At 39.1% G+C, this 16,528-nt stretch overlaps 1 protein-coding gene across 12 annotated transcripts in view; it reads right to left on the minus strand.

Annotated features, from left to right (window-relative positions):
• Positions 1 to 2,077: 2,077 nt before the first annotated feature.
• Positions 2,078 to 16,528, minus strand: part of tnrc6c1 (trinucleotide repeat containing adaptor 6C1) — a 77,157-nt gene continuing 62,706 nt past the window's right edge. For 3 of the 12 annotated variants that reach the window (XM_073944709.1, XM_005164093.6, XM_073944710.1), the window contains 17 exons: positions 15,582 to 15,745; positions 14,909 to 14,986; positions 14,776 to 14,833; positions 14,542 to 14,690; positions 13,905 to 14,036; positions 13,595 to 13,738; positions 13,386 to 13,505; positions 13,203 to 13,286; positions 12,069 to 12,315; positions 11,404 to 11,568; positions 11,102 to 11,290; positions 10,622 to 10,771; positions 10,274 to 10,375; positions 9,555 to 9,770; positions 6,718 to 6,788; positions 6,477 to 6,616; positions 2,078 to 6,391 (listed from right to left, as the gene is read on the minus strand). In XM_073944709.1, coding sequence (XP_073800810.1) covers positions 6,016 to 6,391; positions 6,477 to 6,616; positions 6,718 to 6,788; positions 9,555 to 9,770; positions 10,274 to 10,375; positions 10,622 to 10,771; positions 11,102 to 11,290; positions 11,404 to 11,568; positions 12,069 to 12,315; positions 13,203 to 13,286; positions 13,386 to 13,505; positions 13,595 to 13,738; positions 13,905 to 14,036; positions 14,542 to 14,690; positions 14,776 to 14,833; positions 14,909 to 14,986; positions 15,582 to 15,745 — 2,585 coding nt within the window. In that variant the 3' untranslated portion in view covers positions 2,078 to 6,015. Of the gene's footprint in view, positions 6,392 to 6,476; positions 6,617 to 6,717; positions 6,792 to 9,554; positions 9,771 to 10,273; positions 10,376 to 10,621; positions 10,772 to 11,101; positions 11,291 to 11,403; positions 11,569 to 12,068; positions 12,316 to 13,202; positions 13,287 to 13,385; positions 13,506 to 13,594; positions 13,739 to 13,904; positions 14,037 to 14,541; positions 14,691 to 14,775; positions 14,834 to 14,908; positions 14,987 to 15,581; positions 15,746 to 16,528 lie in introns of all 12 variants that reach the window. The other 9 variants (XM_009299599.5, XM_009299597.5, XM_009299600.5 and 6 more) reach the window with 3 other exon arrangements.

Below are 16,528 nucleotides of genomic sequence, written 5' to 3' on the forward strand. Positions count from 1 at the left end.
GCTACAAAAAAACCCCCACAGTGCTTCAGAATGAGACGTTCATTGGTTTAGGAATACACAGCATGGCGATGTACTGTATGTAAGAAACATGGGAAATAAGATGGGGTCGGTGGGGGAGGGAGACGACAGAGCAAAATGAGACACACAGAAAAGAAAAGAAATTCCCTCTAATCCCAATGAGAGATGGGTCACAGAGGCTTTAAGAACCCCACCCCCCCTTGTGCATAGATCATGATCCTTATGAACCAGCTTGTTTCGTTTATCTCTTTAAATCGATCAGATTGATACAGAACCCCTGCCCCAAACCCCTCGCTTTCGATTCTCATTATGTAATACCCGCCAACAAGAGACAGAATGACAAAGAGGAAAGAAATAGTAATGCACAATGGTCCTGATTTCAACAGGAAGGGACCTCATGTTAAGAAAATACAATAAAGATTCAAACATACAGCACCTGTATGTTCTTTCACCGTCATTTGAACAATCAAAATCATTGATCATTTTGTTTAAAATGTAAAGCAATTTCAATATATAGATTTATATATAAAGCACTCCATTTTTTAAAGTTCATTAAGAGTTCATTATTTGGTAAATACGTAACTGCTACGGATTTAGAAACAAAGGTTTTTTCTTCTTCTGAAATCCATAACCTTCAGTGCTTCTGTTTTTTTCTTTTCTTTTTTTTTCCTGTTATCCTCTTTCTCTAAAAACAAACATTAAATGGCGTGGAGTAGGTACTCTGGAACCCTTGCCTTCCTGAGACATGATCCACTTTTTTTGTGTGTGCAAGATAGTGAACAATTATGTCTTCTTTTCTCTTTTTTCAAAAAAGGAATTTTTTTTTTTTTTGCTTTCCAAAAAAAAAAAGTACAGGCTTTGATATTCTAGGAACCTAACATTGCCAACATAACAAAACAAAACAAACACAAACATGACAACACTGATCAATCCCAGAGTTCTGCAAGTAGCACAATAATCTTCATTCTGTAAAGTGTTTTTGTTATTCAGTTGATGGAAGTTTGTCCTTTAGAATTGTTTTTTTCTTCACACTACAATCCCATCGCAAAATTTCATTCCTTGAACTTCAGAAAAACATGAAATGCTTGTAAACTGTTGGTGGCCTTGCACATAGAAAGTGAGCAAAGAACTAAAACAGAAATCAAAATTAAAAGACAACAACCAAAATAATAATAATAAGCAAACCAGAAAGGTAGGCACCTCTGAAATGAGTCTTGTAAGAAACTCTTCTCCAGATGTCTATCCAGCTCATTACGGCGTAACATGAGGAATCTCTCTACATCGATCTATGGCCACAGTTCTTCGAAAAGATTTTCCCCACATTTTATATTTATATACTTCTTCTTCTTCTTTTTTTTGTTAGTATTTTGCATTTTTTTTCTCTTCTGTTTATAATCTGAAAACAAAAATGGTGCAATACTCAAAATAATCCATTTCTTTCTCATGGATTATTCCACAATAAAAGCCACTATAAGGTAGATAATCGTATTACAGATAAAAAAAACACACTTGTTATTTTTCTCAATAAGTCCTTGAGTAAACATTAACACATGAATTGTCACCTTGTCCCCTTAGTACTTTAATATGCTGTACGATTAGCTGAATGAGGGGAAGCAGACACTCAGTGCAACTCTAATAACAAAGCTAATAACAAATACAAGAACAATACACATCTGAATATATTTCTGACTAGCCAACAAAAGAAAGACAAAAAGTCTAAGATGCTTAAAATGCAACATAAAAGGCGCAAACATATTCACTGTTATCACTAGCATACATTGGTTCGAGTCCACTCAGACGATCGCATTCATCCGTCATACAGTACACGCAATCTTGTGCAAACACTCACATACAACCGATGTCGTTTTGCTTTTTTTTTTCTCGTATTTGTTTTTTTGTACATTTTTTTAATAATTTTTTTTAAATAAGTTTTTTTTTTGTTGTTGTTCAGTTTGAACCCATGTTATCAAAAAGCTTGGAAGTGTATGAATGACAAAATTATTACAAAAAATTTTCACATTACATTATTGGCGCTTCTTTTGATTCAAGTATTTGTGTGTTAGTTTTTTTTTTATTTGTATAATTTTGATATGTTTATGCTTCTTATCTTCTAGGTAAATTCATGGAGAGAAGAAAACGGGGGGCCTTAAAATAAAGTAAAAATCAAACAAAAGAACCAGTTACATATACATACACAGGATTTCAGATGTACATGTATATCAACCAGCATGTGCATATTCTAGCCACGGCCCTAAGAAAGAGGATTTGTGTTTCTTAGAGCTCATCATATTTTGTACGATCTACACAAAGTTGCATCTGAGTCGTTCTCATGGAGCTGGGGTACATTAGTCCTATAGATAAGACCTAGTATGCCCACAATGGAGGACTGGGCACTTGTTAGCTAGCCAGCTAGTCAGCCAGGCATTCCTCTGGATTTTAAACAAGTTTTGGACGTTTTTTTTTTTTTTTTTTTCTTCAATCTGTGGTCTCGAGTACAGCTTAGAGAAAGGCAGTTAAAAATATATATGTATATATATATCTTCAAAAACAGGCAATAGTGATTGTTGCTAGTGTCACTCGAGTGTGAAGTTAAAAACAAAACAAACGAAAGAGAAAAGAAAAATCTACCAGAAAGGAGATTCCCCCCCTTTATAAGACTTGGTATCAACTGGCGTGTGCCCCAGGTCTCCTGATACAATAGGTCCAATCGGACCTGGACCTGTTAAAAGACGAAAAATAAAAAGTAATCTGCACCGTTTCGGGACAGAATTTAATACCATCAATACAGCAACCCCAGAGTCATCTGTCCGCCACATTGGGGCGTCAAAAGGCTTGCAGAGAGAAGCACTTCAGTCAAAAGTGTACTACAGAATTAAAGTTTCCTTTTGTAACAACAATAATCACAACGAGACATAAACCTTTTTTGGTTTAAAAAAAAAAGATGTACCCAAATGCGAACCATCTACAGTGCACCTAAACATTCTGGATTCCCTGTTTAATTCTCAGCAGTCCTCCCAGGCCTACATATTTGATACCTGGGACAAGGTGCTACCCGTCTGTCTTGGTGCCGAGCTGCATTCTACCTCTCCGTCTCCATGTGCTCTTTACAAATCAAATTTCAAGATATAAGGAGTCCCGCTCGAATAGATTCACATCTAAGTTAAGTCAACGATAAGATTAGGTACAAGGGACTTCCTGTGAATCTTCTCCAAGTCCACTCGGCCACGTATTTAGCATACTGAAAGATAATGCAGTAACACACATTTGCGCCCTCCTCATAATGATACAACAGTTTGGGGTTCTCTGAGGCTGCCCTGAGACTGCGTGTACATAATGTAAGAGATCATTCAGAGAGTAAACAGTGAGGGCCTGGTCATCTGTTCAAACGAAGCGGGCCGCTTTCTTACTTTAAGCCACGCTGGAAGGAAGCTGCCTTCTCACAATGAACTGGTGGGCTGAAGAGTGGGCTTGGAGAGAACTACAGACTGAAGCTGAAGCTGAAGGCCGTGAACTGCACCTCTCGGCCTGTCTTTTGCATAGAAGTGGAGAGCCGAGTCTCCATTATCGTTTTGCGTTTATTACTGTGAGAAGAGGCGACCAGGTAAAGTAGTGTACTCTGCCTGCCCTTTGTCGAAAGCACCAGTGTGAGCGTGTGGCCTGGCAGGACTGTGGCAGAAAGAAAGTGCAGAGGAGAGGCAGAAGACAAACTGAGCACCATCAAACTACTCTTCTTTGCGTTCAGTCTTAGAAAAAACAACCCATTTCCGTCACAACGAGTGATTTCATATCAATCGCCAACGCCGATTGTCGGCGTTTACACTGAGGTGTGCCTCTTAGTCAGAGTGTTTCTGCATATGCGCAGTAAGAGGGGCTGGTGAGAGCAGCTACCATAGAGACCACTGCATTGACACACACACATACACGCATACACACACACACACACACACTCACAAACCGAAAAACAAAAAAAGCGCAAAATGATGATTTAACATCAACAACAACAGCAATGAAGATAACAACAGCAATGTTGACCAAACAAACAGACAAAATAAAAAGAACACTGGCAATTCCAGAAGGGAAAAACCCAAAAAAGTACATAAAACGAACCTGTCCACTTCCAGCTAAAGTGATCTTTGCATGAGAGGGAGAAAAAGAGTCTATGAGAGTGAAGTTGAGACGAGGTCGAGTGCTGGCGCAGTAGTAGTACGTACTGATTGGCCAGGTCTGATGGAGCCACTGCTCCGTCCCAGGTGGGTCCGTTCTGGCATCTGGTGCGCCGGCCTGGCACAGCGGGTCAAAAGTCAGAGCGTGGGCACCTGAGGTGCCACAGCAGATAGGCACTCAATGGCCACACTTATCATACAGGTAGGCAGGGCCGCCAGGGCAGGGGGCCCCACTGAATCCATTAGAAACATTACATGTCTATCAGCTCCAGACAAAAAGGCTAATGATTTTGGAGTACTGTAACAGTGATATTTACTTTGATATATATCATCTCCAAGAAAAAAAAAAAACAAAAACATGAACGTTCAGTCTTGTTGTGGTGTTTTATCCTCATCAGACATCCTTTGCTACCATTTTCGAAATGTCTGATTTCAAAGTCGAGAGACCGTGGAAAGAAGACGACAAAGAAGAAGAAAAGAAACGGCAAAATCCGTTTAGAGTTCAAAAAGGAGCATGGAGGAGAAGTTCGGTAGATTGCTTTTCATCGTTGCTTTTTGTCAGTTTCACACATCCAAGTGTAATTTGTTGGCATTGAAGTCGGAGCTTGATGCTCTTGCTAAGTGCTATGAAGAAACCACGCCTTCTTCCTTCCATACTTTTGTACCAAATACAACAACAACAACAACAAAAAAATGCACTTTGTCTACTGGGTTACAAGAAAACACCTCTTATTTGGTTTGAAGCCCCTGTTGCCCCTGTAGTCACACATTGTCCTTGAGTGTGTGTAGAGGAAGTGCTTGTGAATGTTTCATCACCATGGGCTTACACACTGAGAGAGTCCTCTTCTGTTCAGTCCCACGCTTGGTGGACACGGCAGGAGACAAGTCTTTGATTTCCCCCGTCCCCAAGCAAGCTCCTACCGGTAGCCGGCAAAAAAAAAGCACTGCGTACAGATGGACGGAAGAGTCTGTGGCATATATTGCACGTCAGACAAACAACAACGAGGGCTTATATCTTTTGATAGAATGAGGTTGCTTAGGAAAATGGAAAAGAGAGAGCAGTTTGTCTGTACAGTTTTTCATGAGCAGTGGTTTGTGTAGTCCTCAACGTGTTCTCTCAGCTCAAGAATAAATGTGCAGAGGGGTCAGATACCTGTCCGTCCTTTCCAGAGTAACAAGGACAGGATGGCAACCGAGGGAAACAGGAAGGACAAATGTGTAAATGAGATCAAACCCATTGACAGTCCTGGCTCAGAAATGAGAAAATGTGCAATTCTCAAAATGAGTTTCTTCAGAGTTGGAGTGGAGCGGGACTGATCAGCAGTTAAGGCTAAAGTTTAGTGCTGTTAATTAATCCAAACAATCCAAATGACAACTGAAAAAACGCCATGGATCCAGTCCAAAACACAGAGAGTGGGGTGGGTTGGTTTGGAATGACACGTATCTTCTGGGACAGGCCGATATGCTGTGATTGGACTGACAGGATGTGCTCGTGCCAGAGGAATTCAAAAAATGGCAGCTTGTCTCATCAGTTTATAGTAAAATACACTTTCACACTGGTTTCAGTTATTAAAGGTTCACTTCTCTTTTAGTCACTATTCTTCGTAAGAAGTCTGTAGAATACTGCAACCCAAGCCAAATGAACACCAATGAAAAGACGCAAAACAAAAACAAAAGGAAGAAGGTCAGCAGCCTTAATGCAAGTGTGGCCTCAGCCTCCTGTCTCTTGGTTTTCACAGTTCCACTGACGCTGATTATCGCCAAATGATTTGCTTGGTTTTTGCTCGTGAAGTTTCATATTTCGCTGCCGTAGGGGGTCGAGCGCTTGGCACTCTCACATGGACTCTCCGCTCAGCAGGTCTCCAGGAAGCAGCGTATTGATTGGGGTGGGGCTGCCGACAACTCGGCCATCCTCAGCGCTGGGTGGCCCCCACAGGCTGGAGTACTGCGGTACACCCCCCCACAGCAGCTCGTTGCTCGCCTTTCCGCCGGACCCCGTCCCGGCCCCTCCTCCTCCCAGACTACTGCTATTCCAGTGGCCGATGGGGTGCGTGGCCGCCGTCCCTCCGCCTCCCAGCCGTGTTTGATTGGTGCCAGGGTTGGCCTGCCAGCTGGTGGTGGGTGTTAGGGACTGACCCTGTGCAAAGAAGCGGTTCACCTCCTCTTCTCCAGCAAACTCTGCCAGTATAGTGGTGTTTCCCAGAACACACCTGAAAGCAAAGCATTTAGAGATCATACAGCGATCATACAGCTGAGAACAACCGCTTAAAAACAATGATGGAAAGATTGACGCACATGTGTAGGGATTTCTGGGCTTTGGCAGCCTCCTCTTTAGAACTGTAGCGGACCACAGCATTGCCCTGTGTCAGGTTGAGATGGAATGTGATGAGCGGGCCGTGCTGCATGCACAGTGTTCGGAGTGTTGAACCATCAATCTAAACAACACAGAAGAGAAAGAGCAGAAATATAACAATGTACACGATTAACCAAGAATGAAGATAATAACTTAACTACTTAACAGTAGCCTTAACGATACCTGAGGTGTGAGGTTTCTCAAAACCAGCCAGCTAGTGCTCCTGCTGGAGCTGTCTGTACTCCATGTGGTACCTACTTGGAGAGAGAAAGAATGCTTAAAACATTTATACCACAGTAACATATCAAATTTAACCATGAAGCACCCAACTGTGTTTTGATACCCAGAACTTTAATATTCTTTCACTCTATTTTTCGTGTGTTAAGAAACTACTGGCTACCAATCCCTTTTTCGTTAAGGAAAACAGCGGCATTGGGTTTTATAGTAGGGGTTGCAGAGACTGGTTTACTGATCTACAGGTCAACTTTAATGCTCTGCCATCATGCTCTTTGATTGATGTCGACTAGTTGCACTGCATAGATCATGTGACTTTTGACATAAACATGAGGACTGGTCAGGGGCCTGCTGGGTAATTTCAGAAAACACTTTGAATTGTAACACAAATGTTAGCCAGTTACATCGCCCCAAGGATATATACTATAAAGCAGATGCCTGCCAATCTTGTTCATGCTGGAAAAGTATTGTGATTTGTTGTTGTCTTCAGCAAAGCATTGACACTGGAACATTTTGTGAATAAACTTGTGTATATAAATAATAAACAGGTGAGGCAAACTACTGTATATAGCTTGTGTATCATTCTATGCAATATTAGACAACCATTCTGAACTTGTAGAGAGTCTGAGTGTGTGAATATCAGTTTCTCCATAGCTGGCTGGACAGAAATCTGCTATTTATTTAATTACTTCTAGTTATTCACTGAAATAAGTATCAGAAAAAAGTATGGAGCTAATAATATGCCAAAACAATCCGAATTTAAATTGTGTTCATTTGAATTATTGGAATTTAATAAATCTGAATTTTTATCTATTAAAAATGTTTTTAATTTGAGTTTCTTAATTTGAATTTCATAACTAGAATATTGAACATCAGAAATTTAAGACAACTTAACTTTTATAGGCTGACTTTTTTTATAGGCGTGATTTTAAACTTCAAATTGTTTGTGTTCTGAATTCATAGATTGCAGATATCCAGTTTGTAAAAATACAGTTTTAAAATTTCAAGAAATTGAAAACATCAAATTCAATATCCTAAAATTTAAAACCAGAAATTCATATTGTTAAATTCAGATTCAGAAAGTAGGTCAGGGGGATCTACAGGGAAGATTAGACGATGTGATTGAATTAAATAAATGAATTTGGTTAACTGAAGCATGTTTTATTTATAACACAAACTACTAAAAAAAGCTGACCCCTGATAGTCAGTTTGCAGAAGAATTGTGTCGTACTGAGCCTCACATACACCAGTAAACTCACGCAGTGATTGGCCAAAATGCTTAGTTTTCGATGATCGTCTACTCTTCCTTGTTGATCACCTCTGACCTACCTTCTGCTAAATCTGAATTTCACAATCTGAATTTCTGGTTTTAAATTCCTGAATTTTGAATTTGATGTTGAAATTCAGTTGTCTTAAATTTCAGATGTTCAATATTCAAGTTATGAATTTCAAAATAAGAAATTTAAATTAAATAAAAACAATTTTAACAGCATATAAAAATTCAGATTTATTAAATTACAATTGTCAATAATTTAAATTAACACAATTTAAATTCAGATTGTTTTGGCATATTATTAGCTCCATAAAAAAGAGCTCCAAAACAACATCCAAATCACTGGACTGACAGTTAACCTGCTTTGACACAATCTACATTGTAAAAGCACTATAGAAATAAACATAAACTGAACTGAATTGTTTACATTACACTTGTGTTACCAAGGCAGCAACTGACAAATATGTATTACATTCAAAAGGGTTCCTTTATCAGCACCACAATAAAAAAAAATTTAACTGCTTCCTTACAGACAGGACAGGATCAGCACGGAATGGAACAGTTAAGCAAAGAGAACAGTTTAACTTTTGTCTTTTGCAAGTAATGCTGTTAAGGAAGGGCATCATGGTGGTGCAGCAAGAAGGGTGTCTGGTTCAAGCCCCGACTGGGTCAGTTGGCATTTCTGTGTGGAGTTTGCATGTTCTCTCTGTATTGGTGTGGGTTTCCTCCAGGTGCTCCGGTTACCCCCACAGTCCAAAGACATGCGGTACAGGTGAACTGAATAAGCTAAATTGGTCGTAGTCTATGTGTGTAAATGCAAGAGAGTATGGGTGATTCCCAGTGTTTGGTTGTGGCTAGAAGGGCATCCGCTGCGTAAAACCTATGCTGGATAAGTTGGCGGTGTGGCGACCACTGATAAATTAGATTAGTCAGTGTTACTGTTACATTGCTAGTTAACCATCCAGTGTTGAGTGTGTTGACTGCATTTATTCTGCAAGATTAGTCAGTGTTAATGAGCTGTCAGACAGCATTTTTCTGCAAATAGTGGCATGTTGCAAAACAATACTGATGACGTCACTAGTGGCTAGTCAACGTTAATTAGACTTTAATGAAAAAAAACAAAAAAACAATTCAAAAGTCATTTAGCCCCTAGTTTGGAGAAACATGAGAGTAAGTAAAAGATTTGCATTGTTGGATTGTTTAAACATATCATTTTCCAATGGCAAGAAGTCTAGTAAACAACTGTGCTTCAGTTAAATGTCAAGGAAGTATGATCAAGCAACAGCATGGAAATGTTGACTAACATATGTGAGACCACAAAACACCACGTTTGCTACGCCATCAGAGCCCGTGATCACAAGTGCTCAAACCGTCTTAATCCTCACCCCATCACACCCACAAAGTCAACTGAAAATTAAACTGCTGTTTAGATACGCCTACATGTTTGCCTAAGAATAGATGCACAAGCATATATCCGGACAGCTATTAAACCGCAGCTTCCACACATACACACCTGAGGAGTAGGAGCCGCCCCAGCTAGCTACCAGACCAAGTGTGTTTCCTCCCCATGTGGACGAGGGCTTGGTGTTGGTCAGGCCTGGAGGTGGCCGTGTGGGAGCTGTCGTGTTGCGGGGCCCTTGTGGTACTTTCCAAAGCTCATGAGATAGAGATGCCTGGGTGTGCGAGATGGGCCCCGGGGACCAAGTGGACTTCATGTCAGACAGCTTGCCTGTATATCAGAGATGTGAATGTGTCAAAAAAAAAGCAAGAAACAGGAAACACAAAGAATGCTAACAGACATGACTTCCTTTGCACCTCAGCATTAGACATAGTAAACTGGTGAAAGGTAAATTCACAGCCGTTATAGCCACTGAGGCGCCACCACAAACAGGAAAGAGAGGCTCCAGGTCAATATGTGACATTAGATTTCATGCCTCTCAAAAAAAAAAGAACGTCCGCTCACCACTTCCACCTCATAAAAATAACATATAGTCAGTGACCATGCCGCACAAAGGGACAGAGTGTGACTAACACCACTGAGGGGATATACAGATGAATGTAGGCGGGACAGAGCTCTCTATGGGGGAAAGGGCCACACTGGAGTCAGATGCACTAGATAAACAGGAGTTTGACCACTGTTTGGGGCCCCATGCTAGGTTGAACACTAAGTGGTAAGAAAAGAGTATGATTGGGAGTGTTTTCAGGGCAGGAAGGGGAATCTGGGAGTTGTACCTGTGCTGTCTGCCTCGGGAGAGGACAGACTGAAAGAGCTAGTGACTGGCCAATCGCTGGAGGGAGGCAGAGCCTCGCCCTGTGAGGAAGTTGGGGTGGAACCTACGACGTGTCCCAAGCAGGCAAGAATTCAACGTGGAAATCAGAAAAATAATGCATGTAGAAAAAGTGGTTTATGAAAATAAAAATAAAAAACAATAATACAAAATAAATCCCTTTCAGAAAATCTAAAATGATTTAACTGTGATGCTACAAGATTTATTTCAGCTTGTGTGACTCTAGTGTCACAGGAAGATTTTTGATCAATTTGATTGATTTTTAAAGGGGGAAAATGGTTGGTCCTCTTACCTCCACTCCTGTCCCTCAGCAGGTAGCGGTTCACATCCTGAATATTGGTGTTGATGGTGGGCCCGCTGGGAACACTCCCTGGGGTCACATTTGGGTCTGTCTCGGGGTCAATATTCTGCAGTCCTTTCCATGGCACTCCTGGACAAAACTCTGAGGGATATTATTAAAAACAGATTAATATAAGAGATATTAGAGTCGGTATTTGGACACATAACAATGTATGATTATCTTTGTGATTAAATAGCAACTTTCTAAATTAGAGAACTTTCTCAGCAGCCAAAAAAGTAAAACAAAAATGTAGTGATACCCCCAGTAATTATTAATCAACATTACAAAAATGTATTAAAAATTCAATATTTATAGTTATCAGTCACCTGGTACTTATATTTATATATTATATGTTTTAACCCAGTGTAATAAGATTAAGCTATTTCACCAAGTATCCAAATTCTCTAACTTCAGACTTAATACTTAATTCACCTGGAGGCCAGTTAACATTGGTCCCATTGGAGATCTTGTCATTGGCATTCTTTCCCTGGCCCCAGCTATCGTGAGGTGCCAGAGGGCTGGCAGGAGAATCTGAGCTGGAAATCAGATTGTAGGGACTGTAGGAGTCATCTAGTGGTGGTTTACTAGGGGGACCCAAACTTGGGCCTGCAGAGATGGCACCTGTATAACATAGGCAAAAATTACAGAGAATATTAGGAATTTCATCAGTTTATGGTCTGCTATTAACTACTATGCCATAACAGGTTGACTAATAATAAAGAAATGCAGTGTACCATGCTTGTTGAAGTTGGGCTCCATTGGGGAGGAGTTGCCAGAGAGGTTATCCATGGAGTTTGGGTGTGTCCACTGTGACAGGCGTGACTGAGGCTGAGGAGAATCCTTAATGGACAGGCCACCCACTTCCATGCAGTTTACATTCATGTTAGGGTTTAATCCAGCTACAGAAAGCACATTCGCAAGCATTGAGAGAGGTTAAACTCGCTTCTGAACAGTTGAATTTGGCAAGTAAGATAAAATACCAAAACGTTCATAACTGAGTAAAGCTTTCCCACATTAAATACATTTGAATGCAATGAGCACAAACACAAAAGTCATGTAAAATATGATGATATAAGAGGGCAGTGGCTTTACAAAAACCCAAATGGTCACACATTAATACTAGGCTGACACTACTGTAATGCAACTGCACTGACCTCTTGTGATCAGATCCCTGAAAATACACAAAACACCTTAGTGTGTTAAGCAGGGGGTTTAAACTTAAAAAACTTTTAAGGAAGTGGGTTTCAATGACTGGATTTGAGAAATACGTAAAATAAAAAAATCATAAAATAACTAGACAAGCAACATTTATATGACTTTTCCAGGTTTAAAAAAAATGAAACTGACTGAACTGAAACTGACTGAACAGAAAAACACAATAAAAGGATTTGTAACTTACAAATAGGGTAGGGTGAGAAGGAGTTTGGAGAAGACTGCGGCTCTTTGGTCTGAAGGTCGGAAACAGAGAGGCTGGAGGCCTGGGGGTGGGATGGAAATGTGTCCAGAGCTGATTTGCCTGCATTGGGATGCAGGCCTGGGTGTGAGGGGGGCGGCTGCTGCTGCTGTTGTTTCATCAGCAGAGCCTGAGCCAGCTGCCGCTGGTGCTGTTGGATCTGTTGCTGCATGTTATTGATTGTACGTGCAACCTGCAAGATAACATGCTTGTGATCAGACTACACTCCACAGCTTAAACAAGTTGAGATTTAAAAGTGATAATGACGAAAAAAAAAAGTCAGAATCACAGGGTCCCCATTGTTATAATAAAACTATATTATTAAGATGGCGTTGGTTTGTAAATAACCGTAAGAACAACAATAGATAATTTACCTAAACATTTTTTTTAAAAATCTGAAGCACTGGCTGTTTGTGTGGCTGTGAATTGCTCCTTCTCCCATGTTTGAAAGCTAGATAGTACTTTTACAAACACTACACTTAACTTTTTTGTCTTCTCTTTTTAAGTAGATTTTTAAGTTAAAGCTCTTAAAATGTATATTGCCTGACAGGTTTGGCGTAGTTATCATGTACACTCTAGTGACTCGATTTGACTTAAGTTAGTGGCTACAAGTTGATGAGCAATGTGCAAAGGAATAGAATGCTGCTGAAGCAAGAGAAAATGATAAACATAGATACAGTGGTGTTTTGATTACTTACTTATTTTAAATTTCTTTTGTGCGTGTTTACACACTTTGTTTAATTTAATTTCAGATCAATATAAAAAAACATTTTCAGATCATAAAAAATATAAATCAGTAAGGGGCAAACACCTTTTTACTACACTGTATATTATTTTATATTTATTATTATATTATATTATATTATATTATATTATATTATATTATATTATATTATATTATATTATATTATATTATATTATATTATATTATATTATATTATATTAAAAACAATTCCTGGACTTTCAATGTCTGAAATGGACCTTTAAAAATACATGATATTCCAAAAACTCCATGACAGTGGGAACCCTGGGAATCAACATTAAGAGCTTCTTCATGATGATACTAATAGAATTACTTACTTGCTGCTCTTGCTGTCGGATGGGGCCAGAAACACTGCGCTGTGCCTGCAACATCTGCTGCTGAATTTGTAAACGCTGGTACGCCTGCAAAAAGTGCCACATTTACATTACACATAAAAAAACAATATCTTAGTTTACTTACAGATGACAGTCTCAACAATATGTCCAAAGACTGGAACACACCAGTTGCAGCTGATAAAGTTGGTTCAACAGGGTCATATGCTGAGGGTTTATTGGTGAGGTTAAAAGTGCAGGGTTGAGACCAATGTTTTTTGCTGCAAACTGTAAAAGCTGTGCTTGAACCTGTCAGAGATATTGGGGAAGGTATATTAATATTGATACCAAGTGAGCCCAGTGTACAAAACCACTTATTGCTAAGCCCGTTTGCACACCTGAGGGCTGAGAAACTGAGGCACTTGAGCGCGTAGACTAGGCTGGGACGAGTTGAGAGGTGGCACTGACGGCTGGGGAGGAGGCTGCTGCTGCAGGGCCCGGGCTTGTGCTGCTCCGCTACTACCAAACACTCCACTCTGCATCTGCAGAAACACACACAAAACATCTCATTGGGAATCTGACTTCATGAAGGCATGCAGAAATTTGACGTTTGAATATTTTCAAATTGAAATCAGATTGAAAAGATGAAAGATACACAGACTGATAAAAGAACAGTTATAAAAACGGAGTATGGATCCTTAGACTCACCTGTCTGTTGTTCAAGTTTTGCATGGCAACTCCTAGACTCTGGCCAGGGAGTGCAGCACTACCCATTGGGAGCTTCAGGCTCGGAGAAGGCATAAACGGTGAGGTTTGGGCATCATCTGCTAGCCCAGCATCCTAAAGAAGAGCAAAGAGCAAAAAAAAAAACTGAATATCAAAGACAAACAAAATGCACTGCATCGCAAAGTTTTTTAGAAGCAATAAGCATTATGAGCTGATTTTGTTTTATGGTCCCACTTTATATTAAGTGTCCTTAACTACTATGTACTTACATCAAAAAATAAATACAATGTCCTTACTGTGTTTATAATGTATTTGAGAACACTTGTAGTGCTTTTGAGGTGGCATAGAGGTTGGGTTAGGGACAGGTTTGGTGGCATGGGTAGGTTTAACGGTGGGTTAAGGTGTAAGGGATGGTCAACAGTGTATTTACAAACGTAATGACAAAAGTTAATTACAGATGTAATTGCATACATGTATTTACTCAAGCCTAAGTACACAGTAAATACATGCATTTACACAATAAGTACATTGTAACAAACTATTAGTTCCTATGCAAGTACATATTAGTTAAGGCCACTTAATATAAAGTGGGACCTGTTTTATTATAAGAAGGATATACCTTGTCCAGGAAAGGGGGTCGATCTGAGGAGGATTCTTTGGAGATGACTGAAGGCCTACAGCCCATTGGTTTATTGACTAGGCCGTTGTTGTAGTCAGACATTCCCATCCCCCTTTTATCTAGTTCCGTCTTCTTCTCTAACAGGGCGCCTACAACACAACAAACACAATATTCTAGTAAAGACGTTCTTAAAGTTCTTAAAAGAATGAAAGATTTTGGGGGTATAAAACGTACTCATGGCCTGATCCAAGTTCATGTTGTTGCTCTTAAGAGCTTCTTCGGCAGGGTCTCTCTACAAAGGCAAAGGGACAACAGTCAAACATGCAGATGGAGAAATCCTACTAAATGAAATATAAGCAGTACTCACAGGGAAGCCCATGTCAGTCAACTGCTTGATGAGACGATTCATTATCCAGGTTTCATCCTGTTTGTTTGTGACTTTTCCCTTAAAAAAGAGAGATAGATGAGCTCTTTCTGAAGCATGTACAGTTTAGTGATTAGGCACAGGATAATAACTGTTTTCAAGGTATAAAACGGTTGAGAAAAATCAAGGTTATAAAACAGCCAAAACTTTTTGTTATACTGTTCCTAAGACATGTGTAAGATTTAAAAAAATATTTATTTAGGAAAAGAGTATCTCTAACAGAAATTGTAAATATTGTAAAGAATGTAATGTAAATGTAAAGAAATGTGTTTTTTAAACAAATGAAGACAGCAGAAGTCAATGATTGATTTAAATTATTTAGCCTGACATGTTTACTGTTCCAAAATGTTTCAAATGTTTCTATATTTCGAATGTTTCTGTTTCAAATTTTTCTATGTTTGAAATGTTTATATATTGTGTTCAGAGGATAATTTTCTTTTTACGCAGACAATTAGAAAAGAATATATTTTAGAACAGTAATTACAATACCGTGAAACCATGATATTTTTATCCAAGGTTACCATAATGTCAGAATCATATACCAGACCATGCCTAATTGTGATGAACACCAGAATAAATCCATTATATAAATATAAAAATTTTATAAATTATTTACCTTTGGTGGGCCCTTTTTCGGTGGGTTGCCCCAGGAGCTGCAGGAGGAGTTGCTCTCCTGAGACGCAGTGTTGTTCCACATGTCACCCTCATCCTGCTCCCATTGCCCTGCAGACAGGCCCATGTCCTCACCACCTCCCCAACTATCTTGCATAGATTTGGGGGCTGGAGAAAAAAAAAAGTTTTTTTATTCTTTTTTTTTTAATTACCCAGGTTTACAAACAACAGAAACAAACCCTTTTACTTAATTTAGAAAAACCTGTGCAATCCTGCAGTACATTTTTGCAACAACAGGGGGCCCTGTTGTTACACATTCAAAGCTCTGATAACTAGCACCTGACACCATGTCATTCAGCACTCAAACGCAAAAGCAGTATCATTGCATGTGTTTTGCATTTTAAATAAAGTAAGAAAAATTAATTTAAAGATTTTACATAAAATATACCCAACCAATGTGCTACTTTCCAAAGTTTTAGATATCGAGAAAGAATGTTCATTTTGTAAAAACAGTGAGGAATCCTTATGTCACTTATTCGTTGATTGTCAGTGTGCAATTATTTTGGAAGGACTGTTTTTCTGATTATTCTGCTAAAAATAATATGTTGATAACATTGAATGCAAAAGAAATTATTTATTTTGAAAATGGTGATAAACAAATTAACAATTTTGTTAATTTGATCATTTTAAATGGTAAATTTTTCATCCACAAATGTCGACTTTCAAAATCTCCTCCTTTATACAAGATATTTGTCAACGAAATTATTCTGTTAAAGAAGTCTCTCAAAGTTGTAAAAAATGTAAAAGCTCTGTCTATTGTAAGCTATTATGAATCTGTTCTTGGCGTCTTGTGAATGTCTTCCTTTTGTTTTGTTTTTTTTGTTTTTTTTATTTTATTTTAATTATCTTTGGAATTTTTGCTTGTTGCCTGTTTTTGCTGTATTTGTAAAT

Source organism: Danio rerio, chromosome 3 (assembly GCF_049306965.1).
Source record: "Danio rerio strain Tuebingen ecotype United States chromosome 3, GRCz12tu, whole genome shotgun sequence".
NCBI classification, from domain to species: Eukaryota; Metazoa; Chordata; class Actinopteri; order Cypriniformes; family Danionidae; genus Danio; species Danio rerio.